At 37.6% G+C, this 25,943-nt stretch overlaps 1 protein-coding gene across 5 annotated transcripts in view; it reads left to right on the top strand.

The window, feature by feature from the left end:
• The window catches only part of FBXL20 (F-box and leucine rich repeat protein 20), a 97,646-nt gene that overhangs the window by 61,193 nt on the left and 10,510 nt on the right, over positions 1 to 25,943 (top strand). For 4 of the 5 annotated variants that reach the window (XM_040497380.1, XM_040497381.1, XM_040497385.1 and 1 more), the window contains exons 3-9: positions 5,719 to 5,773; positions 8,101 to 8,175; positions 10,178 to 10,272; positions 11,862 to 11,930; positions 21,150 to 21,245; positions 23,199 to 23,325; positions 24,583 to 24,657. In XM_040497380.1, coding sequence (XP_040353314.1) covers positions 5,719 to 5,773; positions 8,101 to 8,175; positions 10,178 to 10,272; positions 11,862 to 11,930; positions 21,150 to 21,245; positions 23,199 to 23,325; positions 24,583 to 24,657 — 592 coding nt within the window. Of the gene's footprint in view, positions 1 to 5,718; positions 5,774 to 8,100; positions 8,176 to 10,177; positions 10,273 to 11,861; positions 11,931 to 20,863; positions 21,036 to 21,149; positions 21,246 to 23,198; positions 23,326 to 24,582; positions 24,658 to 25,943 lie in introns of those variants that run through there. The other variant, XM_040497384.1, reaches the window with a different exon arrangement.

Genomic DNA, 25,943 nt, shown 5'->3' with positions numbered 1-25,943 from the left:
TGAGCTGTCAGCCCAGAGCCCGACGTGGGGCTCAAACTCACCAACTGTAAGATCATGACCTGAGCCAAAGTCAGATGCTCAACTGACTGAGCCACCCAGGCTCCCCAAGGCTGCCCAGGTTTAAACAAAGTAGACCTCACCTTCCCCACTCCTGATAAAGAATACCGAGAGACAAAAAGACAACTGAGACATCATGTGGAAGAAGATAGGGTCTAATTATACATAAAACTCATTATGGTACAAAAAAAGAAAGCCCAAGTCCTTAATACTAAATCCCTGGTAGAGAACATGGGACTGATTGATAAAATCAATACTGAAAGTAGATTTTGGGATATGGTTACCTATAGTATGGTTCTGTAAAAAGGATTTATTCCTAACTTCATTTGGCTTCAGTCTTATGACAAATATCCCAAACCTTCTTGAACAGCACCTCTTAACATAATTCTTATTAAAAAAGTTAAAAAACACAGAGTGGTCCTGGAGAGGGTATAACTGGATAATTCAAGTCATACAACGGGTATGTCCATAGGTACAACTTTTTTGGAGAGTAATTTGACAGTGTACTTTAAGAGATACACATATTATAACCTGTAGAAGCAAACATATGAGTAAAAATGGTTTGCAGAATTTTCATGGCAGCGTTATTTGAAATTATGAAAAGTTAGAAACAGTTTTAATATACATAAGTAAAAATGCTTAAATAAATTATGGTATATTCAGTCAGTCATTGGACTATTTATTGTACTTAGCTGCCTTTTAAAAGAATAAGGTAAAGAGGACGCCTGGGTGGCACAGTCAATTAAACTTCCGACTTTAGCTCAGGTCATGATCTTACCACTCATGAGTTCGAGCCCTGAACTGTGCTATGCTGACAGCTCAGAGCCTGGAGTCTGCTTTGGATTCTGTGTCTCCCTCTCTCTGCCCCACCCCGCTCACGCTTTGTCTCTCTGCTCTTCAAAAATAAATAAACACTAAAACTTAAAAATAAATAAAGAATGAGGTAGAGCTACATGAGCTGACCTAAAAAGATGTCAATGATTATGTATTTTTTTAAGTTTATTTATCTTGAGAGAGACAGAGTGTGCACATGGGTGCAAGCAGGTGAGAGGCAGAGAGAGAGAATCCCAAGGAAGCTCCAAGCTGTCAGCACAGAGCCCGACATGGGGTTTGAACCCACGAACTGTGAGATCATGACATGAGCCAAAATCCAGAGTCAGATGGTCAAATGACTGAGCCACCCAGGTGCCCCAAGATGTCAAATTATTAAATGACGGAAACAAAAACAAGTTGTGGGAGCATATTTATATCATGTTTTCATTTTTGAAAAATATAAAATACGCATACATGAAGATGTGCTAAGTACTGTACATATTATATATCTAGATATAAGTAGATACATCTGCTACCTTTGGAGGGAAGAATAGGCTTTTGGCAGGGGGTATTGAGAGAGCAGGGATAAAAAAGCCATTTGTTTACCACTTTGTATTTTTCTTTCCTTTTTTTTTTTTTTAACGTTTATTTATTTTTGAGACAGAGAGAGACAGAGCATGAACAGGGGAGGGTCAGAGAGAGAGGGAGACACAGAATCCGAAACAGGCTCCAGACTCTGAGCCGTCAGCACAGAGCCCGACGCGGGGCTCAAACTCATGGACCGTGAGATCATGACCTGAGCCGAAGTCGGAGGCTTAAACCGACTGAGCCACCCAGGCGCCCCTGTATTTTTCTAAGTGTTTGTTTTGTTTTGTTTTTGTTTTTTTTGAGTTTATCATTTATTTTGAGAGAGAGGGAGAGAGAATCCTAAGCAGGCTCTGTGCTGTCAGCTCAGAGCCCGACACAGGACTCTATAGTCCTGGACTGTGAGATCATGACCTGAGATGATATCAAGAGTCTCTCAGTCAATCATCTGAGCCACCCAGGCTCCCCTTGTTCCAAAAGGTTTTGGGGGCACCTGGATGGCTCAGTTGGTAAAGCATCTGACTTCGGCTCAGGTCATGATCACACAGTTCGTGAGTTTGAGCCCCGCATTGGGCTCTGTTCTGACAGTTCAGAGCCTGGAGCCTGTTTCCAATTCTGTGTCTCCCTCTCTCTCTGACCCTCCCCAACTTGTGCTCTGTCTCTCTCCCTGTCAAAAATAAATAAAACCTTTAAAAAAATAAAAAAATTTTAGGGGCACCTGGGTGGCTCAGTGGGTTAAGTGTCTGCCTTTGGCTCAGGTCATGATCTCACGGTTCATGAGTTCGAGCCCCACAACCAGGCTCTCTGCTGTCCATGCAGAGCCCGCTTCATATCCTCTGTCTCCCCCCCTCCCTGGCTCGCTCTCTCTCTCTTTCTCTCCCCCTGTCTCAAAATAAATAAACTTAAAAAAAAGAAGTTTTTTTTTAAGAGACTAGATGCAGATCTTTGGCTACATGATGTGTTAAGGCCTGCTCCGAATTTAAAGTTCTGATACTTGTCTACTGTCTGGTGGAAACTACACCACATTTTCAAAATTGCAAACTTCTTATTCCTCACAAGAGACCATCAGTTTGCAGGAACGGTTCATTAAAGCTGTATGCTAGTGTCTTTTATTGTCAAACTACAGATGTAGGTTTACTAGATGCAGGTTTTACCCCTGTTGTAAGTGAGAGGACTTTAGGTATAATTATGACAGTTTGGTTATTCATGATCTTGTGAAGAATTCTGCTAAAAGCAATGTATGTTACCTGTAGCTATCATGGACAAGAGCTTTGACTCTTTGGTTTAGATTCTGTTACGGATTAAACTATAAGAGCTCTCTATACATATTTGGTTATTAATGTGAACATAAAGACCATACATTCCACATTAATAACTGGGTCATAGTTGGCAGACGCAACCTCCACAAGATCAGATCATCTTCAGCGTCTGAAATTAGGGCTGTGCTTTTTGTCTCCTTTTTAACTTGAATCTCAATGCAAAACTGCTCTTAAATAAGCCAGATGCATACCCCTGGCCATAAAGAATAGAAAAACAAGTATCTCATGTGTTTTTGAAATGATTTTATTGTTACAGATCTGGAGAGGACACATCAGACAACTGGTCTTTTATCCAACTACTTACAGTTACCTAACCAAGATTATACTGATTAGAAATCACACAAACCTAATGTATTCATATCTAGAAATCCCATGTAGCACACTAAACCATTGAGTTCCTCAGGTGTACAAGTAATCAGCTGCTTAATTATTAGCTAGACTAAGTTGACCAGGGAAGTTCTGTCTCTCTAAATGAAAAGCTCTATAGGAATATTAATGAGACTGATTTTTTTTTTTTTTTTTTTTACTATGTTGAGCAACTGGCCATATCACCTTCTATGAACATTTTCCAAACAAAAGTCATCTTAGCTATGCTCTGTGGTATAGAATTTTGAGCAATTCATTAACCATTTGTTGACATGCTGTAAATAACTTATAATTTTGTCTTGAGGAAATAAAACTCAGTGCAAAAGTTAGGGTGGTGCTTTATTGGGATGAAGTCATGGTTAGGCCTTTTATTTTCCATCAAAGGATGACAGATATACTTGTTCACTGATTTGAAGTACAGGGATCAATCATCAATCCACAACTAAGGATATTTCAGTTGTAGGACCTTATAAGAAATATAATCCTTGTGCTAATCTTACAAAAACTTAAGAGAAGTGATATTTATAGAAGATTGTCTGAAGGACATTCATGATTCCTTTAAGTATGCTATATTCTGTCTGTGGTGGGCACTGTAATTGACTTTCTAGCATCCACTTCAGCCCAGTTAATTAGTATAAACCTGTCACAGTGATTGGTTAAGGCCTACGCCAATTTAGGCTAATGAGACCTGAGAAGAGGCTTTATTGCAGTATAAATGTCTGCCTATCTCTCCCCTCAGAGTGAACAAAGACACATGTTGATCCAGTATTTGCTAGCATCCATCCTGTGCCTATAAAGAAAAGAGCTTTTAGGACCAAGCTGATGCTGTTCCTAGCAGAATAAACAGAAAATTGCTGATGACATTGTGGATCCCCTAAATCAATTAACCTTGAGATGCAGGCAGCCTGTTCTTTGTATTTCCTTTTGTATGAAATAACCTCCCTTACGGTTTAAGCCCATCTCGGTTAGGGTTTCTATTACTTGTGGCCAAAAGCAACCTTGGATCAACTGGACTGTCAGAAGCATGCATTTTTATATACTATTATTTTGTTTTTAACTATTATAAAGGTGCTACAAGATGTGATCATATGAAATCTGTGACTGAATTTGCTTTGGGACTTTATCCACCAAATCTAAGTAGACTCCTTTGAGAAATTTCTCTTAGAAAGTAGTGCTAGAGAGGCGCCTGGAGACTCAGTTGATTAAGTGTCCGAATTTGGCTCAGGTCATGATTCACAGTTGGTGAGTTAGAGCCCCACATCAGGCTCTGTGCTGACAGCTCAGAGCCTGGAGCCTGCTTCGGATTCTGTCTCCCTCGCTCTCTGCCCCTCCCCCACTCACATTTTGTATCTCTTACAAAATCAAATAAACATTTAAAAAAATTCTTTAAAAAAAAAGTAGTGCTAGAAAGAGCTCTGATTTTATGGTATAATGTATATGTTTCTTCTTTCCTGTTAAGAATATTATTTTGTTTATGCTACCAAGAAATTTAAAACTAAATGTGAGACTCCTCTATAGCAACTATGTAAACTCTTCCAAGGGTACATCTGTTTCCTTTCTGGCTTTGGTTTTCTACTTTAAAAAATATTTTTCATGGTCCTCATAGTTTATTTGTATTTATTATTATTTGCTCCTGATCCAAGCCATCTCAAGTACGCTGGAGACAAATTTAATAAATAAAAATAAAATGGATTCCAGCGTTATAGCTGACATACTGATTTACATATAAGATTACGATATGCATGAAGTATTGCCGACAGAGCCCCCCCCAGGTGCCCAGAGAATTTATAAAATTCTTAAAGCAAAATTAACTTTAATTTACTTAAACCTTTAAAGCATATACTATATTACACTTGTTGCCACTTGCAAAAGAGTTTAGCTTATTATTCAGATTAAAATGACCTTTACAGGTGCTCATGAGTAAGGAGGGCTTTAAAAAGACACGACCCTTGCATTTATTGTCAGGATGCTCTGACCTGTTTTTACAGATGGCTTCTAGTGTAGTGTAGTGTAGGGAGTCACCACACTTTAAGCAAATCAATTATTTCCAATAACAATGCTTCAAAATAAATATTTAACCTCTGTAAGACTGAGTAAAATTCTAGGCAGTGTTTTTTGACATTAATGTGGTAAATGAGATTTATAATTTCCTAAATTAGAATTAGAGATTTAACATTTTATAGTCGCTAATTTTTAAGTTACTCTATTATTTAATCTTTTTTCCCTCATAACCATAAAATTCTTTATAAAGTTATCCCTCCTCTAGCCCTCTTTTGGATAGCCAGAAGTGTGAAAATTATTTTTTTGCTTTTAACAAATTATATCAGTTAGAAATATTTTATCATCCCTTGATGTAAGTAACTGAACTTGTATGGTACTTGTACGTACATTCTCAAGTAAAAGATTGCCCAATGTTTTATATGGGCAGTATTAAGTTGTAAGTTGCTCCAGCTTTTGTGTTTGTTCAAAAGAACTTCTCTCTTTTCGTGCATGTATTAACATAGCCAAGTTATTTATAGGTAAAAATCAAGAGAAACTCATTTATCATATAATAAAGATTGTCTCCCTCTCTTTTTAGGATATTTTCTTTTCTGGATGTTGTTACCTTGTGTCGCTGTGCTCAGGTCTCCAGGGTAAGAATGATTGATGTGATTATGGGGGAGATCTGTAGTAGGCAGATCATTTACTTCAGATGTTGTATGTTTCAGAGAATGTTATTTCATCCATGGCATTCCCAAACCTATGTAATTCTATAGTAAGATTCTACTATATGTTTCTATCAATTTTTTGGTTTGTTTGTTTGTTTTGTTTTTCTGAGAGAGACGGGAGGGAGGGCAGAGAGAGAGGGAGAGAGAGAGAAAATCTCAGGCTCCCCTCTGCTAGCGTAGAGCTCAGTGTGGGGCTTGAACTCAACTCTGACATCGTGACCTGAGCTGAAATCAAGAGTCAGACACTTAACCAAGTGAGCCACCCAAGCTCCCCAGTTTTTTGGAACTCTTGACTATTTGTTTAATGTAAACAGGAAACATTTTCAAGAAAAAAGTATTATACATGCAAATCAAAAGGTTAGGCTCTCCTCTGAATTATAACAAAATAGTGTTTCATTAAGTTTTCCTAATTCATTTTATACACACACACACAACACACATACACATCCCACACACAGAGGCTCTTGAGAATCTAATTCTCATTTTTTCCCCCATATTACTTTCAATTATCAATTGTTTTCACTTTCTCATATTATCAAAAGATAATAGCTAGAAATTAATTTATTAAAAAACTATAGGGCATTCTCTAAGTTTTTTATTTCACTTAATTATCTATTTTTGTTAATTGACATTGTTTGACAAAACTGAAACATCATAATCTTACTGGCTGCTACTAATATAGAGTGGATTCTGTGTTGTGTTATGGGAAATTTGTTTTATGTACCATTCAACTCTCTTTTGTAATACAGATATATAATGATTAACTTAAAATGAATGAACACCTGCAGTCATCTTTTTTTTGTAAGCTGGAAATGGCTCTTTGCTTTTTCGGTTAATAAACACTGAGAAACTACTGTGTATCAGATACAGTCCTAGGTGCTGGATATATAACACGGTTCTATTATAAAGTATGGTTTTTATCTTTGTAGGTGTGTGCAGGTTTTCAAATAACCAACACTACTTCCCTCAAAATAACCCATAAAACTTACCATCAAAAATTCACGGTGTCTTGCTAACTTTAATGTAATTCTGCATCATAAAAACCTACTAAATCTGTGTATCAGCTACTTTGGAAACCATCAGCAGTATTCTGATGTTTTCTCTTCATGACTTTTTTGTCCCCTGTACTTGAGTGGTTGCTTTAGACATGGCTGGTACAAATGAATAGGGTTTCCTTAATATCTCCGTATGAAGCTGAGGTCATCATTGAGAAACAAAATACCCAGGCCAGTGTCTAAACATGTTTAGTTGCAGGGTGTCATGTCACAAATGTTGATTTGAGTGAATTTTAATTGTTTTCATTTGTAGGTTTCTCTTCCCTATTATGTTTTAACTTAAAGGAAAGCACAACACCAATTTTCATTAAATGGAGACTTGGCACATCAGTAGTTATCCTGCCGTTCTCTGTACTTTAAGTAGTTAATGAATTTGTTCTTTTAAAAAAAGATTCTAGGGGTGCCTGAGTGGCACAGTCAGTTAAGCTTCCAACTTTGGCTTAGGTCATGATCTCATGGTTCGTGAGTTCAAGCCCCGCAGGCTCTCTGCTGTCAGTGCAGAAGCTGCTTTGGATCCTCTGTCGCCCTCTCCCTCCCCTGCCCCCCGCCTCCCCATCATGGAATCTAGCCCTGTTTAGGCCTGCTTAGGATTCTCTCTCTCCCTCCCTCTGCCCCTCCCCTGCTCACTTGCTTTGTCAAAATAAATAAATAAACTTAAAAAAAAAAAGGGGGACTCTAGAAAGGAACCTGTCATGCACAGTTTCCTTTCTTGTATCTCAGTATTGACTCTGTTTCAGTGTGTTCCAGTAAGAGGTGATATGCTAAGTTTATAACTCAACAATACTAAGACTTTTGTTTATACTTTAATAGGGAAAACTTTTAAAGGCTTTCTCATTAAAATAAGGAATGATCCACACAAATTAGAAACTAAATCTTCCAGTTAGAAAAAGAGTTTCTGATTAGGATACTTATCACAACCTGTCCTTTCCCAGCTCCCCCCCACCTCCCACCCCACCCCACCCCACCCCAGCTGCTAGTTTCTATACCCACTCATTTTTGAGATAATCTAATTGGGTAAACTATGAATCAGAAATAAGACAGACCTTTTGGGAGTTAATGGTGGTGGGCGTGGGATGGGGGGGGTTGCTGAGAAATTTTTTTGGTCAATTTCAATCATTAGTTTGAATTGTGAACTTGCCTATTGTTGATTTCCCCCCTTGAGCTTCTGCTCATTTTGTCTCTTTTTCTTCAAAACAGGCCTGGAATGTTCTGGCTCTGGATGGCAGTAACTGGCAGCGAATTGACCTGTTTGATTTCCAGAGGGATATTGAGGTATAATTATGTGGTGTGTGGCCCCATTTCTCATGTTAGAATGTAATTACAGCATGGAACAGATTAGCCCCAACCATATAAATCTCCTTTCCCTGGAGAGAGAAACTATTAATTTCAGTGCATCTGAACTTCATGGGAACTTGCAATGTTCCCAACAGCTTGCTCAGTTTTTGAAAATAAGCGGAACTGTTTTACTTATAGAATACTAAGTTATTTAGTATTAATAGGACTACAATTTTTTGCTTTTATTTTTGTGGTGGAAATGTGAACACATTTGCTCATTGTAAGGAAGTCTTTTTATATTTTCTTATTGAAGAATGAGTAGACTTAACAGTTTGTTGGGGGATGATGTTTGCATAAATTCTTCTTGAGATGAGCATTTTGGTTTTTTGGGAGCCTACAGACAGTTTTTGTGGAGAACAAAAAAAGAATAAAGCCAAATCATTTAATGAATTATTTTTGCTAGGAAGAGATTTTTCTTTTCCCCATCTCACTTTTCCCCTGTATTTCATCTTAGTATAGCCTATTATCTCTAAACTGGAGAAGGATAATGGCTTAAGCTTAAGATTATCTTAACATGAACCTGAGCTCTGTGGTCCTTGGTTTTCTTGTCAGGAGAAATAATAGCTTCCTCATTTGTTATAAGAATAAAATAAGATTTAGATTTAGATTAAAAAAATTTTTTTTTATAAGTTGCAGTGAAACTTGTGGATCCATATAAGAAGTTTTTAGGGGCACCTGAATGACTCAGTCAGTTAAGTGTCCGACTCTTGCTTTCAGCTCAGGTCATGATCTCACAGTTTGTATGATCGAGTCCCACAGCAGGCTCTGCAGGCTCTGTACTTTTCTCTCCCTCTTCCTCTGCCATTCAAGCGCGCTCGCGCTCTCTCTCTCTCTCTCTCTCTCTCTCTCTCAATAAATAAATAAATAAATAAATAAATAAGCAAGGAAGCACTTAAAAAAATAGAAAAAAGGGGTGCCTGGGTGGCTTAGTCAGTTAAGCATCTGACTTCAGCTTGGGTCATGATATCAAGGCTTATGAGTTCAAGCCCTGCGTCGGGCTCTGTATTGACAGCTCAGAGCCTGGAGCCTGCTTTGGATTCTGTGTCTCCCCCTCTCCCTCTGCCCTGCCCACTCTGTCTCTCAAAAATAAACATTTAAAAAAAAATAGAAAAAAAAAGTTTTTAAAAAGCCTCACATGAATTTACCGTTATACACAGAACATTCCATTTCTACAGAAAGTGCTTTTAAAATAATAGCCACTGACATTATGCAGGATTCTTACATTTTTCACAGTTGTCTACTCTTCATGGATATAAATGTTTAAAGCAACATGGCCCAGAGAATCATTCAGCAAGCTTTTGATAAGTGTCCATTGAGTCTCTGCTGTATTCAGAGTACTCTAGTAACACTTTGGAGAGGATTCAGAAATAATCAAGGAAGCTAATGTCCTTCAGTAGCTGCAGTTTGACCAGTAGAGCAGCCTACATTAACATAGTGGCATAAAACTACAGAACTACAGAGAACCATTTCCTCAACTAGAGAGTGCCTTACAAATTGAACAAAATAAACAAATAGGGTTTGAGCCTGTTTGGGGTAGATAAGTTAATCAGGAAAGCTTTCTCAAATAAGTTGACATTTCTTTATTGAATTAATTAAGTTTTTTTTTTTAATTTTTTTTTTCAACGTTTATTTATTTTTGGGACAGAGAGAGACAGAGCATGAACAGGGGAGGGGCAGAGAGAGAGGGAGACACAGAATCGGAAACAGGCTCCAGGCTCTGAGCCATCAGCCCAGAGCCCGACGCGGGGCTCGAACTCACGGACCGCGAGATCGCGACCTGGCTGAAGTCGGACGCCCAACCGACTGCGCCACCCAGGCGCCCCATTAATTAAGTTTTTAAATCAAGTAGAAGCCTTTGTTTATAGATTATTAAAAATGATGTGTTCTCTTCAAAAACAATGTGGTGGCTTATTTTTGTTTACCTGTTTTTTCTTTACAGGGCCGGGTAGTGGAGAATATTTCAAAACGATGTGGGGGCTTTTTACGAAAGTTAAGTCTTCGTGGGTGTCTTGGAGTAGGAGACAATGCATTAAGGTAAGAACATGATTATTGACTAACTGATCTTCTTGAATAAGTAAAGAACAGCACCATCTCACCCAGAAAAAGCTAAAATAATTTTGTGTATTCTTAAGCTATTCTGAAGCCAAACATACACATATTATTTATAGCACAAAAATATCCAGTACTGGGATGTATGGTTTTGAGAATAAAACAAGAACAAATACCTCCTGCCAAAAGCCAGATTCCTCATATCATAAATGGTTCTTTTGGAGTCTTGAGTAAAAATTGTTCTTAATTTGTTAACTCAAAGGTAGGGTAATTGTAACCTTGGTCAACAAAAAGATCAATGTTTAAAAGTTTGTGGTTACCCGAAAAACAAATAATCCAGTGAAGAAATGAGCAGAAAACATGAATAGACACTTCTCTAAAGAAGACATCCAGGGGCGCCTGGGTGGCGCAGTCGGTTAAGCGTCCGACTAAAGCCAGGTCACGATCTCGCGGTCCGTGAGTTCGAGCCCCGCGTCGGGCTCTGGGCTGATGGCTCAGAGCCTGGACCCTGTTTCCGATTCTGTGTCTCCCTCTCTCTCTGCCCCTCCCCCATTCATGCCCTGTCTCTCTCTGTCCCAAAAATAAATAAACGTTGAAAAAAAAAAAAAAAGACATCCAGATGGCCAACAGGCACATGAAAAGATGCTCAGCGTCGCTCCTCATCAGGGAAATACAAATCAAAACCACACTCAGATATCACCTCACGCCAGTCAGAGTGGCTAAAATGAACAAATCAGGAGACTATAGATGCTGGAGAGGATGTGGAGAAATGGGAAGCCTCCTGCACTGTTGGTGGGAATGCAAACTGGTGCAGCCACTCTGGAAAACAGTGTGGAGGTTTCTCAAAAAATTAAAAATAGAGCTACCCTATGACCCAGCAATAGCACTGCTAGGAATTTACCCAAGGGATACAGGAGTGCTGATGCATAGGGGCACTTGTACCCCAGTGTTTATAGCAGCACTCTCAACAATAGCCAAATTGTGGAAAGAGCCTAAATGTCCATCAACTGACAAATGGATAAAGAATTTGTGGTTTATGTACACAATGGAATACTACGTGGCATGAGAAAGAATGAAATATGGCCTTTTGTAGCAACATGGATGGAACTGGAGAGTGTTAAGCTAAGTGAAATAAGTCATACAGAGAAAGACAGATACCATGTGTTTTCACTCTTATGTGGAGCCTGAGAAACTTAACAGAAGTCCATGGGGGAGGGGAAGAAAAAAAAAAGAGGTTAGAGTGGGAGAGAGCCAAAGCATAAGAGACTCTTAAAAACTGAGAACAAACTGAGGGTTGATGGGGGGTGAGAGGGAGGGGAGGGTGGGTGATGGGTATTGAGGAGGGCACCTTTTGGGATGAGCACTGGGTGTTGTATGGAAACCAATTTGACAATAAATTTCATGTTAAAAAAAATAAAAATAAAAGTTTGTGGTTGAAAATGAATTTATTTTCATAATTGTGAGTTACTTTTGTATCAACATCCAATATTACCAATAATATCTTTTATTATTTTTTGTAATGCTTAAAATTGTGGCTATTTTGTTTCAAACCTTTAACTTTCTTCCCTGTAAAGGACCTTTGCACAAAATTGTAGGAACATTGAAGTACTGAATCTAAATGGGTGTACGAAGACTACAGATGCGTAAGTATTTTATGTGTTAGAGGGGTGAATCATAGCCCCTTGTTTCCTGCCTATGCTAGCTTTAAATGTGGTCTATTAAATATATTTAGCAAATTTCATTTTGACCTTACAGAGGAAAGATATTTTGAAAGGAGAAAACATTAAAATAGAAATGGCATAAGAAACTAGTTTTGGAATCTGACCCAAATCCTATCTTGATATTTAAAGTGAAACTTAAAAATTGGAGTCCGTGTGTATGCAGTAGGGATACTAATACTAGAAATTACTAGGACTACTTATGTTTCAAGAAGATACTGGTAGCTTTCATTCAAAAGGCAGAGTAAACCAATAATTCTGTAAAAAGATAGAAAATCTTAAATACATATGAAACAACTTGTGATCATCGATACTGAGAGCACACCCTTTAAATGTGCTATGTCTGTGTCAGGTACAGTATAAATGGAATAAAACAGTTGTTCATCCTTGAGAGCTTACTGTCACAGACCTAATAGATGTGGAAGGTAGACATAAAAAACATTCAGCCCCTGCCCTGCCCTGCCCTGCCCAATTCAGTCCCAGGTTATCTATTGGTGATGATATGTATCAAATAACATTTAAATATTATGTAGGGAAATTGTTGCCTGTTATGAGATGAAGTGAAGCCATTGAGGAAACATGTTTATACAGGGAGGGGGGCCAGGATTATTTAGTGAATGTTCCTATTCGGAAAGGCCTCATGAAAGAGATGGGATCTTTAGAATTGAGACAGAGGGTACAGATTGTTTATTTCAGTACTTTCTTTGAGGTCACAACATTATTAACTTTCACTAAAAAAAAAATGTCTGAAAGACAAAAATTATGGTTATTCTACTGTGGTTATTCTAACAAGTATTATTTCTGTGGATTGATTTGACCTTTAACATGAGTAACATATCTAACTCCTCCCCCAACCATGACTTTATACCAGTAGCCCTCCATTTACTTTAGATAAATTACCTGTTTATTTTTTTCTTTTGAATACTTAATATTACAGAGATTAAAATTTTGGCTACTTTGGTAAAAATAAAAGTGACATATAATTTACACTAAGAATAATTTTCTAAGAATCTATTCTATATACCAAAGATAAACTGACAAAAATGTAGTACAATTTATGTGCAAAGCTATTCATTTTTACTGTTTGTAATAACAAATACTACATTATTTTCAATAGCAAAATATGGGAAAGAACCCAAATATCAATCAGTAGAGGACTGTTAAATCAAAGGAATGAGGAGAGTATATAGTATTCTGGAATGATCTCTAGGACATACTGTTTAAATTAAGGAAGCAAACTGCAGAGGAGTTTGTATAAGATACTTTTTGCAGAGCCAGTAAATACCCATGTTCACTTATATTTTCAAAAAGAAACAATTTAAAGATTATAGGGGCGCCTGGGTGGCGCAGTCGGTTAAGCGTCCGACTTCAGCCAGGTCACAATCTTGCGGTCCGTGAGTTCGAGCCCCGCGTCAGGCTCTGGGCTGATGGCTCAGAGCCTGGAGCCTGTTTCCGATTCTGTGTCTCCCTCTCTCTCTGCCCCTCCCCCGTTCATGCTCTGTCTCTCTCTGTCCCCAAAATAAATAAACGTTGAAAAAAAAAATTAAAAAAAAAAAAGATTATAAAAATGAGTAAAAATGGTGACCTGTGGGTAAGAGAATAAACACAGAGACAGGGATGAAAGGAAGACTCTGAAGTATCAGGTTTTGTAGTTTTCCTTTAATAGCTATGTAAATGTTTTACATACATAATTAAAATATGAATTAAGTCAAAAAGAAATCAAAGCAGTCCCTAAAAATTCAAACCAAAATAAAACACATGAACCCAATCATATCAAGTTGGAGCTATAACCACAGAGAGAAATTACTTCTACTGACTTTTGATTTCTTTTTTTTAAGGTTTTTTTTTTTTTTTACACTTGATTTTAGCCTAAAGGCCAAGAAGCAGTAAGTTTTTTGGTTTTTTTTTTTTAATGTTTATTTATTTTTGAGAGAGTGCACAAGCTGGGAGGGGCAGAGAAAGAGGGAGACATATGGTCTGTGTGTCGACAGTGGCACTTGAACTCACAAACCGTGAGATGACCTGAGCTGAAGTTGGATGCTTAACTGATTAAGCCACCCAGGCGCCCCTCTTTTTTTTTTTTTTTTAAGTTTTATTTATTTATTTTGAGAGAGAGACAAAGAGAGCACAGTGGAGAGGGGCAGAGAGAGAGAATCCCAAGCAGGCTCTACACTCCATGCAGAGCCCAATGCGGGGCTCAAACCCACAAAGTGAACTGTACAATCATGACCTGAGCCAAAATCAAGAGTCAGATAAATGCTTAACCGATTGAGCCACTCCAGTGCCCTGATTTTTATTTCTTATGAAAAGTTTTTTTTTTTTTCAACATTTATTTATTTTTGGGACAGAGAGAGACAGAGCATGAACAGGGGAGGGGCAGAGAGAGAGGGAGACACAGAATCGGAAACAGGCTCCAGGCTCTGAGCCGTCAGCCCAGAGCCCGACGCGGGGCTCGAACTCCCGGACCGCAAGATCGTGACCTGGCTGAAGTCGGACGCTTAACCGACTGCGCCACCCAGGCGCCCCGAAAAGTTTTAAATATATACGAAAGTAGACAAAACAGTGTACTGAACACATCACCCACCTTCAAATTGATAATTGAGAAATTACCATTTGATGGTCAGTCTTGTTTCATCTATATCCCCAAATTTTTCTTACTTTGAAAAAAGTCCTAGACATCATATTATTTTAATCTGTAAGCATATATTTCTAAAAGATAAAAGCTTTTAACATAAGCATGTTAATTTTATCACTCCTATAAAAAAACTTAATATCTTAAAATCATCAAATAACCACTGGCCAGTTCAGATTTTTGCTGCTTCTAGTGACTTCAGAAACACAATATTTTAAGCATCATATATAAGAAAAAAGACACAAACTTTAAAAAGCAAAAATGGAGACTTCTGCTTCTGCCATGACAATAAATGCCCTCCTGCCATAAACAACTGTAAAACTGTACAAAACATATCAAAGAACCAGTTTCAGATGTTGGACAATATGCAGCACAGGACTGAGCAATTAGGTGAGCCCTACGACCACCCTGGCTTTCTGCCTGGTGGTGTTTTCCAGAACCCAAACAGAGAACAAGGTTCTGGCTGATTTGAAGAATAAGAGATCAGGGTTCAGGAAGACAAAAGTAGCTGGAATTTTTTTCTTAAGATGGGAGAACTACTCAAAAAGGCTACAGAAATCTACATTGGGGCGCCTGGGTGGCTCAGTCGGTTGAGCGTCCGACTTCGGCTCAGGTCACGATCTCACGGTTCGTGAGTTCGAGCCCCGCGTCGGGCTCTGGGCTGATGGCTCAGAGCCTGGATCCTGCTTCCGATCCTGTGTCTCCCTCTCTCTCTGCCCTTCCCCCATTCATGCTCTGTCTCTCTCTGTCTCAAAAATAAATAAACATTAAAAAAAATTTTTTTAAATTAAAAAAAAGAAATCTACATTGATCTGGCTGAATAGTAAGCTATAAATGGACATATTGAGACCCCACAAAGCTGGGTAGAAAACATCTAAAAGGAAGGAACAATTACCAGGAAACTGTAAACTGAGAAATTGCCAGAGCTTAGGTAAGGCTGAGAGAAGTTCAAAATGAAGAATGTTCATTGAATACCTTGGGGTATTTAATAGAGACTTCAGAAAGGTCACACCTTTGTACTAAAGCTAGACTGGACCTGTCCCAGTAAAGGTTAAAAGAAAAAATTCAGGGTCAAATTGATCCATACCTAATTTAGCTGCCTGCCAAGTTAACATTCTTTTAAAGAAGACAACAAAGCATGGGGTGCCTGGGTAGCTCAGTGGTTAAGTGTCCAGCCCTTGATTTTGGCTCAGGTCATGATTTCATGGTTTTGAGATCAAGCCCTGCATTGGAATGCTCTCTCCCTCTCTCCCTCTGTCTCTCTCAAAATAAATAAACTTTAAAAATAAAGACAACAAAGCCTAGACACTCAGCATACAGAATTTCCAGCATTCAATGAAAATTACAAGACATGCAAAAAAGCATGAAATGATACCAGAAGAAAAACCAGTCAATAGTAACAGGTCCAGAAATGACAGAGCTTATAAAATTGACCAATAAAAAGGGTTTAAAAATAGCAAGTACAAACATGCTCAAGAATTTGTGCAAAAACTTAATATGGAGATTGAAGTAAAAGGATGAGAGAGGATATACTATTACAATCACTAATCACAGGAAACTTGGAATGGTTAGTAACATGAGATGATGTAAACTTCAGGAAAAGTGTAGATGGAAAAGATACTAGAAAGTAAATGACAAATCAAGTAGACCAAAAAACAGTAAAGCTCTAGAAGACTTGAGCAACACTGTCAATGAACTTGTCCTAATTGACACTTAAACAGAATGCTATACCAGAAAGCATCAGAGTAAGTGTTCTTTTTCAAGTGCACTTAGAATATTTAGTGAGACACACCAAATAATGGACCATAAAAATTTTTTCAGTGAATTTAGGATTGAAATCATAGTGAGTGTAGTGCCATGTCCTCAACAGAATTAAAGTAGAAATGAGTAACATTTCTTGAAATTTTGAAAGTTAAATATTATCCTTCAGAATAACATGGGTCCACAATTTCTTTATCCATTCATCAGTTGATGGACATTTAGGTTTATATACACAATGGAGTACTATGTGGCAATGAGAAAGAATGAAATATGGCCCTTTGTAGCAACGTGGTTGGAACTGGAGAGTGTTACGTTAAGTGAAATAAGCCATACAGAGAAAGACAGATACCATATGTTTCCACTCTTATGTGGATCCTGAGAAACTTAACAGAAGTCCATGGGGGAGGGGAAGAAAAAAAAAAAAAAAAAGAGGTTAGAGTGGGAGAGAGCCAAAGCATAAGAGACTCTTAAAAACTGAGAACAAACTGAGGGTTGATGGGGGGTGGGAGGGAGGGGAGGGTGGGTGATGGGTATTGAGGAGGGCACCTTTTGGGATGAGCACTGAGTGTTGTATGGAAACCAATTTGACAATAAATTTCATATATTGGAAAAAAAAAAGAGAACATGGGTCTAAGATTAGATTACAAAGAAAACTAGAAAATATGTTTTGCTGTGTGATAATGAAAACAATATTTGAAACTTGTGGGCTCTTCCAAAGGCAATACTTTAGAGAAAAATGTAGTTTCAAATGCTTATGTTAGAAAAGAAAGGTTTAAAATAGAGGATCTAGGGGTTCATCGCTGGCTCAGCTGATAGAGCATGTGACTCTTGACCTCGGGGTGGTGAGTTCAAGCCCCACATTGAGTACAGAGATTACTTTTTAAAAAATTAGATGAGATATCAACAAAATAGGAAACAAAAACAGTACTGAAACCAAAAGCTGGTTTCTTGGGGGGAAAAAAAACCCCAAATTGACAGACTCAGACGAAGAAAATAAAAGAGAAGACCTAGATTATCAAGGAGAGCACTAAATATTGTACCCAAAAGACAGATTAAGACAATCTGAATAGATCAGTAACAAGTAAGTTCAGTGAATAATTGAAAAGAATCCCATAAAGAAAAGCCCAGGCCCAGATGTCTTCACTGGTGAATTCCATCAAATATTTAAAGAAGAGGGGCACCTGGATGGCTCATTTGGTTAAGCATCTGATTCTTGATTTCGGCTTAGGTCATGGTCTCACAGTGGTGAGATCTAGCCCCACGTTGGGTTCCATGCTAATCGTGGAGACTGCTTGGGATTCTCTCTCCCTCTCTCCTTCTCTCCTTCTCCTTCCTCCACCCCCCAAAATAAATAAAAAAATAAACATTAAAAAATATTTACAGAAGAAATAATAGCAGTTTTCAAACTGATTCATAAAATGAAATAGGAAGTATTTCATAACTCATTTTATGAGGCCAGTATTTTTCTGATACCAAAGACATCACAATAAAAGGAAATCTACTAATTGTTCTTTCTCAGAAACAGAGCCACAAAAATACTTGACAGAATTTTAGCAAACTAAATCCAGCAACATAAGAAAGGATTTGGAATCATAACCAAGCGGGATTTACCCCAGAAATACAAGTGTGGCTTAATATCTGAAAATCAATTAAATATAATATCTCATAATAATTAGTAGAATAAAGTAGAGGTCAGTAGACTTTCTGAACAGGGCCAGATAAGGAAATATTTTTAGGGCTTCATTGGCCATACAGTCTCTGTCACAGCACCCAACCCTGCCAATATGTTTTACAAAGGCAGCCATAGAGTATACATAAACAATTAAGCATAGTGTGCTCCAATAAAGCTTTATTTCTGTACAATGAGATTTGAATTTCAGGTAAGTTTCACATGTCACAAGATCTTTGAAAAATTTTTTTCAACCCTTTGAAAACATCAAAACCATTCTTGACTTGTGAGCCATATAAAAACAGGCAGCTGGTGAGATTTACTGCCCCTTGGAATAAAGGACAGGAACTACATGATCACTCAGTGTGTGGTGGCCTCTAAAATGGCCCCCAAATAACCCCTGACTCCTAGTACTCACACCCTTATGTAATCTTTCCCCATGAACGTGGACTGGACCTAGTGACTCATTTCTAACAATAGAATACTGCAAAAGAGATTGGATGTCACTTTGGAGGTTAAGTACCAAAGAGTGTGATTCTGTCTTGCTCTGCTTTCTCTCAGGGCTGTGGCTCTGGAGGAAGCAGCCTGCCCTGTTGTGAGTAGCTCTGTGGAGAGGTCCATGTAGCAAGGAACTTAAGGTGTGGCCAGCAGCCAGCAAGGACCTGAAACCTATCAAAAACCAAATGAGTGAGCTTGGAATTGGATCTGCTGAGGTCTGCCAACAGCCACCTAAAATAAGCTTGGAACGGAATTTGCACCCAGTTAACCTTTGAGATGAATGCAACTGTGACCAAGACCTTAATTGCAGCCTGTGAGACATCCTGAGTCAGAGGCACCCTGCTAAAGCTGCCTGTGCCTGTATTCCTGACCCACAAAAACCATGCGATAATAAATGTTGTTTTAAGCTGCTCGGTTTGGGGAGTAATTTGTTAAGTAATAGTAGATAATTAATACATCATCGGATACAGAAAAAAAATACATGGCAAATCCAACACCTATTTGTGATAAAAAAAATTCTCAACAAACTAGAAATAGAAGGGAGTTTACTCAATCTGATCAAAACCATCTATGAAAAACCTGCTGCTAACATCATACTTAATGATGAAAGACTTTACCCTAAGGTCAAGACCAAGGTAAAGATGTTCCATGTCACCATTTCTGCCAACATTCTGTTGGAGGTTCTAGCCAATGCAGTAAGCTTGAAAGAAGAACAAGAAAGAAAGAAAAGAAAGAAAGAAAGAAAGAAAGAAAGAAAGAAAGGAAGGAAGGAAGGAAGGAAGGAAGGAAGGAAGGAAGGAAGGAAGGAAGGAAAGAAAACTGACAGGAAAGAAGTAGACCGTGTTTATTCACAGATAACATAATTCTAAAAGAAGTGCTTGAAAACAGCAAAACATTACTGAAAGAAATTAAACACCTGTATTAAAAGTATACAGAGAACTCTTACAATCAATAATAAGGCAATCCAGTTAAAGATTGGGCTAAACATTTGGGTAGATTTTCACCAAGGAAAGAGATGAATGGCTAATAAGCACAGGAAAGGGTGTTTGTTGCACAATTGCACAATAAAACCACAGTGGGATTACAATCCATACCCCCTAACATGACTATAATGAAAAAGAGAGTGCCAAGTATTGGCAAAGATGTGGAGAAACTGGGGCATTCATGCATTGCTGGTAGAAATGTAAAATAGTACAGCCACTTTGGAAAATAGTGTGGTGGTTTCTTAAAAAGTCAAACATAAGCATAGTGTAGGACCTAGCAATGCTAATCCTAGGCATCTACCCGGAAAAAATGGAAACACAGGTCCATACAAAGACCTAAGACACATATCTGCCAAATAGAATGTACAACTCTTATTTGGGTCCTAATTTGAACAGGTCACGTTGACGAAGGCATTTATAAGACAATTAGGGAAACTTGGACAGTCAGGTTATCAGATACTAAGGAATTAAAGTCATTATCCGTTAGAAAGATGCCCTGAAATATTTACAGGTGAAATAGTCTGGGATTTGCTTTAATTTTAAAATTTTTTTTAAACGTTTATTTATTTTTGAGACAGAGAGAGACAGCATGAACAGGGAAGGGTCAAAGAGAGAGGGAGACACAGAATCTGAAACAGGTTCCAGTCTCTGAGCTGTCAGCACAGAGCCCGATGCGGGGCTCGAACTCACAGACCGTGAGATCATGACCTGAGCCGAAGTCGGACTGCTTAACCGACTGAGCCACCCAGGCGCCCCTGGGATTTACTTTAAAATACTGAAACAAAAAGCAGAGGAAAATAGATGAAATAGAAATAGTAGAATGTTAATAAATGTCAAAGCTTAACGATGGTACAAGTGCATTCTGTATTCACTCTTGTGTATATTTGAAATTTTCCATAAGAAGTTAGAAAAATTAAACTGAGAACTTGAATACTGTGGAAAAAGAGCCTTTAAGAAATTCATAAAGGGGGGGGGAGAAATTCATAAAGGGGCACCTGGCTGGTCAGTCAGTAGAACATGTGACTCTTGATCTGAGGGTCATGAGGTCAAGCCCCACATTGAGGGAAGAGATTACTTTTTCAAAAAAACATAAAGGCAAGTAGGTAATAATATTACATAACTTAGCTTGTTTGAGCCCAATACTGGTCCTTTACATTTGCAAAAATCCAGCCATTTCATACTGCCATGTAAAAGGTTATCTTAAGCAGAGATTTAAGTGAAAGAGCAGAGACAGCTTTCAGTCTTCATGTTGCACCACTTGCTGGCAAGTACTAGCTAGCTTTCTGGTATTTCTGTATTTGCAAAATGCATATAGGTCTCTTATCAGCACAGAGTAGTTTGCTGTTAAACATTTCCAAATGAGAATCAAGCACCATGATCCCCTCATGCAAACGCTCATACACAGCACAGCCTTTCTTCTTTGCGAATGGCACCTGCCTCTTCCTCAGCATGAAAGATCCCAGGATTTACAGCTGCTTTTATTTGGGGTATGGAAATTTTATAGTTCTTATGTACAGACACATGTTTAATGAGAATCGTGCATGATTTACTAAAGATGCGTTCCTATTTATTCATTATTTTCTCCTTTTTCCATTTTTCAGTACATGTACTAGCCTTAGCAAGTTCTGTTCCAAACTCAGGCACCTTGACTTGGCTTCCTGTACATCAATAACAAACATGTCTCTTAAAGCTCTGAGGTAAATGTCTTCTACCAAGAATGTCCAATAATCAGAACAAATATACTTATTTTTTATTTCAAATAACTGAATTAAATTGGAATTGAAGGAAACTATGTTTTATGGATATGTACTATAGTTCAGAATAGATTTTTTGTTTTATCACTTGCCCAAATTACAGGACACATCCAGGTGAAATGACTAGAGGTAACTAGGATTTCTGAACAGACTGGCACAACTTCTACATGAATGATTTGATTTTTATGAGGGCTTGACCGCCGCCCCCCCCCCCAAATGCCACATATCATTATAGCTTAGTGGCTTAGTGATTAAAGCAGCACTCTGGAGCCAGGTGATTAACCAAGTACTTCAAACAAATACAACCCTCCTGAGTTGTTCCTTTCTATCTCATAGTGCTGTTAGGATTAAACAGTATTATTATTTGATAGTATTAGGCCAAATCGTGTAAAGTTGCCAGTATTTAACAACTTTTGTCTTATAAAAATGACGGCCTCATATAGTCCAACCAAATATATATAAAGCGCTTAGCAGAGTTTCTGGCATACAGTAAGCGCTTGATAAGTTTTGTTTTAATGTTAATGTATTTTTAAAGTACATTACAGAAAATGTACCTTAGAAGGAAGGTGAAATGCTCATTCTCTTTGTAACTACTTTTTTATCAGCCTTTTATAAATAATTATAGCCCCATGTATTGGTTATGTTCATGAATAGTAAAAATTAAGCTATTAAAAGAAATGTAGATTTAGTTGAGTGTAAGTAATCTAAAAATATGACTTCCTCTAGACTTTTCCTTATGAATATTGAATATATGCATTTAAAGCCATTTGCCATGTAGAATGATAAATAGGATAATATAACAACACTTAAAGTTTACAAAATATTTTCACATAAATGATTTCATTTATTTCAAAACCTTGTGGGGCAGATAGGACACACACTTCATAGTTAAGAAAGTCTTAAAACATTTTTTAATGCCAGGTACTGTGATTTAACCATAAGATGTAAGTAAATAAGGTATCGTTGCTGCCCTTAAGCTGCTCAGAGCCTAGTGGGAGAAAAAAATAAACAGTATGATAAGTTCTGTTATACAAGTGAGTGCATCCATTTGAGGAGAACATAGGAGGGGCTATGGCTGATCTTAGATTAAGAGGAGTTCAGGCCGGTTTCCTAAAGTGACTTGCCTGAAGTCACACTATTTAATGCTGAAGAATGAACTTGAACCAAGATCCTCTGCCTTCGTTTTATAAAACAATTAAAGCAGTATTTTCCTAAGAATGGCCTAGAACTTGAGATTCTTCCATAGTTCAAGTGAGAAATGAAAGACGAAACTAATATTTGATATAAGGCAGAGATCGAACACAATATATCCTAAATTCAGCCTGTGGAAGCAGTACTCCAGATACTTCACAGATAAGGAAAATTTATAGATCTTTTGTATTTTTTACATAAAAATGTAAATATCCTCATTATTACTTTGATAAGTAATAGAATTATTTGATAAAGAATCTGAATCTAAACTCTTCACTAATTACTCTGTTAACTTGAACAGGTCACTTAATTCCCATTTACTTTCCAGATCTTTTAAAGATGTGATAAGTGCAAAAAGAATATGTTTGGACAGGATGAACCTCCATAACGGTCTAACATATCTGAAAAACAATATTGTGCTTTGTGCTTACTAGTTTAGCTGGATTTAAGAGAGCCCCTGTAGTGATATAGTCCCACGTGAACACCACAAGTGTTGATAAATATGCTTTGTTGTTTTTGTTGTTGTTGTTGTTGTTGTTGTTGTTGTTGGTTGACTATATTCTAAATCTATGTTAAGTAAATATATTCTTAGGGGAGAACATGGGACTGTAGCCATTCCCTGACTAAATAGCCAATAAAATGAGACTTTGGTACCTTTGGAATTGGGTTTAGTCATATGTTTGTTTCATTTTGTTTTGTCCTAAGTGAGGGATGTCCACTGTTGGAGCAATTAAACATTTCCTGGTGTGACCAAGTAACCAAGGATGGCATCCAAGCACTAGTGAGAGGCTGTGGGGGTCTCAAGGCCTTATTCTTAAAAGGCTGCACACAGGTAATACTCCATGTAGTGCTTGTGAATGTTAGAAGAACCATGGACTTTGTAGGCAGTCCAAAGATATTGGCTTGAGGAACATGTAGTTGTATATTATTGGCCAAAGATACATACTTACCAAATACTAAAATGTTTTCCTTAGAGTAAAAAAACCTAAGACTTAACATCTGACCAAAGAAATTTATGAGGGGAGGCAAGATGAGGAGAAAAAATCACACCACGCATCCACCTCAGGCAAGAAGGGTCTCTTGCAACTTAATCTGAAAAGGAAACTTGCCATGTTGTCATTGTCTGAGACCTTAAACTGGAGAGGCAAGGAAGCCAGCTTAGTTAGCAATTTCGCTGGTTGTTTAACTACCAGGTTAAATGTGCCAAATATACAGAACCTACATTTTATAGCGTTGATGTTTACTTCCTGCCAGTCACATTACAAATCCCAACATATTTTGTCATTAAAAATTTTTGCTATCTTCATATTTTACTGTGGAAAAAAATAAGGAATTGACATGGCAGTGTCTGGAAGGAAATAATCAAAAGTGAGTTTAGAAGTGATTGACAAAGTAAGGCTAGGCTCTTAAGAAATTATTTTACTAATGCTTACTGAAACCATACCTTGGATGCCGTTAAAAGTGCCCTTACTCTTTGACCATGATGGGACGAGTTCCATTGTTTGAAACAGAGCGTTGAAAGTGAGACTGCCTTGAAACAACAGCTTGAGCTTCTGGTTATTTATGGAATCCTGGAAAATATTGATTGGAATGCACCATTATACATTATAATCAATTACTTGCCATCTGTTCTCAGCACTGTACACATGGCACTGATCTTCCAGCAGCAGATAAACCGGATTCCTTTCTCAGCTCCTGCTCCCAAAAAGTTTGTTTTTAAAAAACTTTATATAGGAAGCATAGAAGTGTGAAAATTATTTTAGCTTCATAATCCCTGAACAAAATGCTGTGAGGCATATTTAATTTATCAGAAGAAAAATCCATAAACATTAGGCAGTGTTTATTTTATCTTTTCCTTGATTTGGTGATCATATGAATTTGATGTGGTTGGAACTGATGAAAAATACTGATAACCATACTAATGATATGAAGTCCACCTTTCTGTGATCACAGGTCATTGTTTCTGATTCATTGTTCTTTGAAATTTGGTTGGCTGTATTTAGAATGTATTAATGAATGTATACATTCCTAAATCTTTATCCCTTGAAACAATGTTAGTAATCATATTTTCTCTTTTTAATCTTTCTAGCTAGAAGACGAAGCTCTCAAGTACATAGGTGCACACTGTCCTGAACTGGTGACTTTGAACTTGCAGACTTGTTTAGTAAGCAGTCCTTCCCACAATTCTTTTGTATTAGTAATTCATATCAGTAATATTGTAAGAGCTTTAGTCATCAAGACCAGTGGTTATTTATTCTACTTCAATCCTGGGGACGCTGTAAACACACAGATGATTCTTTGCATGTTTAACAATAGTCACTCCTGAGGGTTTTAACAGAGATAATGTAGAAGGTAGCTCTTGCAGACTTCCAAATAAGCTAACTGTAACTCCACCCCTTTTCTTTTTTTCTTTTCAAAGTGAATTATTCACAAACTTCAGTACTTAAAATATTTTTGGTAAATTAATTGCAGTCAGATCAATTAACATCTATCATTGGGTCATAACTGTTGGGAACCACTGATCCAAACAGATGACAAGCAAAATGTACTCTTTAAATTTTTAATTTCCAAGTAGTATTCGTAGTTCACATTTGGCTTGTTTAGACTATCAGCTTTTTTTGTGTCTATCCCCAAACCCCTGCATTTTGCTCAGAGAATTTGCTGAAACCACTCAGGTTCCTACAACATTGACAGTACATATTTAGCTTTTCTCTCTTGCCTGGAAAATTACATATATGTGTTGCCTTGGAATGAGAGCCTCTCGTTGCAATGAAAAAGAGTTGATGAGGGCTTTCCTTGTTTTTACTAAAACTTCTTCTCATTATACCCTTCTCTTGTTTGATTACCTGAAACTTGAGAGCATAGTGATTGTTTAGTTTAAAGGTGACACATAAAGGGCCATATTTTGTGCAAGTGAAGCAACCTCCCCTTTCAAGCCCTTAAGGGATGGTTCCGATAATGATCTGCTCAGGAGGCTCCTGAAGACTGAGTTAAAGGAATGACATTCCTTTTAATTCTGATCACCCCTTCCTTTTAATTCTGACTGTCATAGTTACTATAGAATTTGCCTAATTTCATTTATGAAACCAAAATATTTGGCCTGACAGGAAGAGCTTATACAACTGTTGTGAACATGAAACCATCACCTTACCGTGATAGGAAGAAACTGTTCTTAGGCATCTTCAGATTCTGTTTGTACACACAGATACACAGAGATACACTCCATAGATATTTGTGTGGATATATGTTACACACACATTCACACAACCATATAAATACATACCCTACCTACCATTTGCTGTTTTAGTTTCACTTCCTTTATCCTTTCAGCAGACAGAAAGTGCAGGTGGTAAGCGTAAAGAACCAGTTCTGTCATCAGTTTATTTTACTCTTCCCCTTCACCCAGGTCTTAGGGCATAAGTCATCCCTTCCGTAGAATGTGATGAAATG

This window comes from Herpailurus yagouaroundi, unplaced genomic scaffold (assembly GCF_014898765.1).
Source record: "Herpailurus yagouaroundi ecotype Mexico unplaced genomic scaffold, PumYag 189, whole genome shotgun sequence".
NCBI classification, from domain to species: Eukaryota; Metazoa; Chordata; class Mammalia; order Carnivora; family Felidae; genus Herpailurus; species Herpailurus yagouaroundi.
This window is presented reverse-complemented; position numbering and strand designations above follow the sequence as displayed.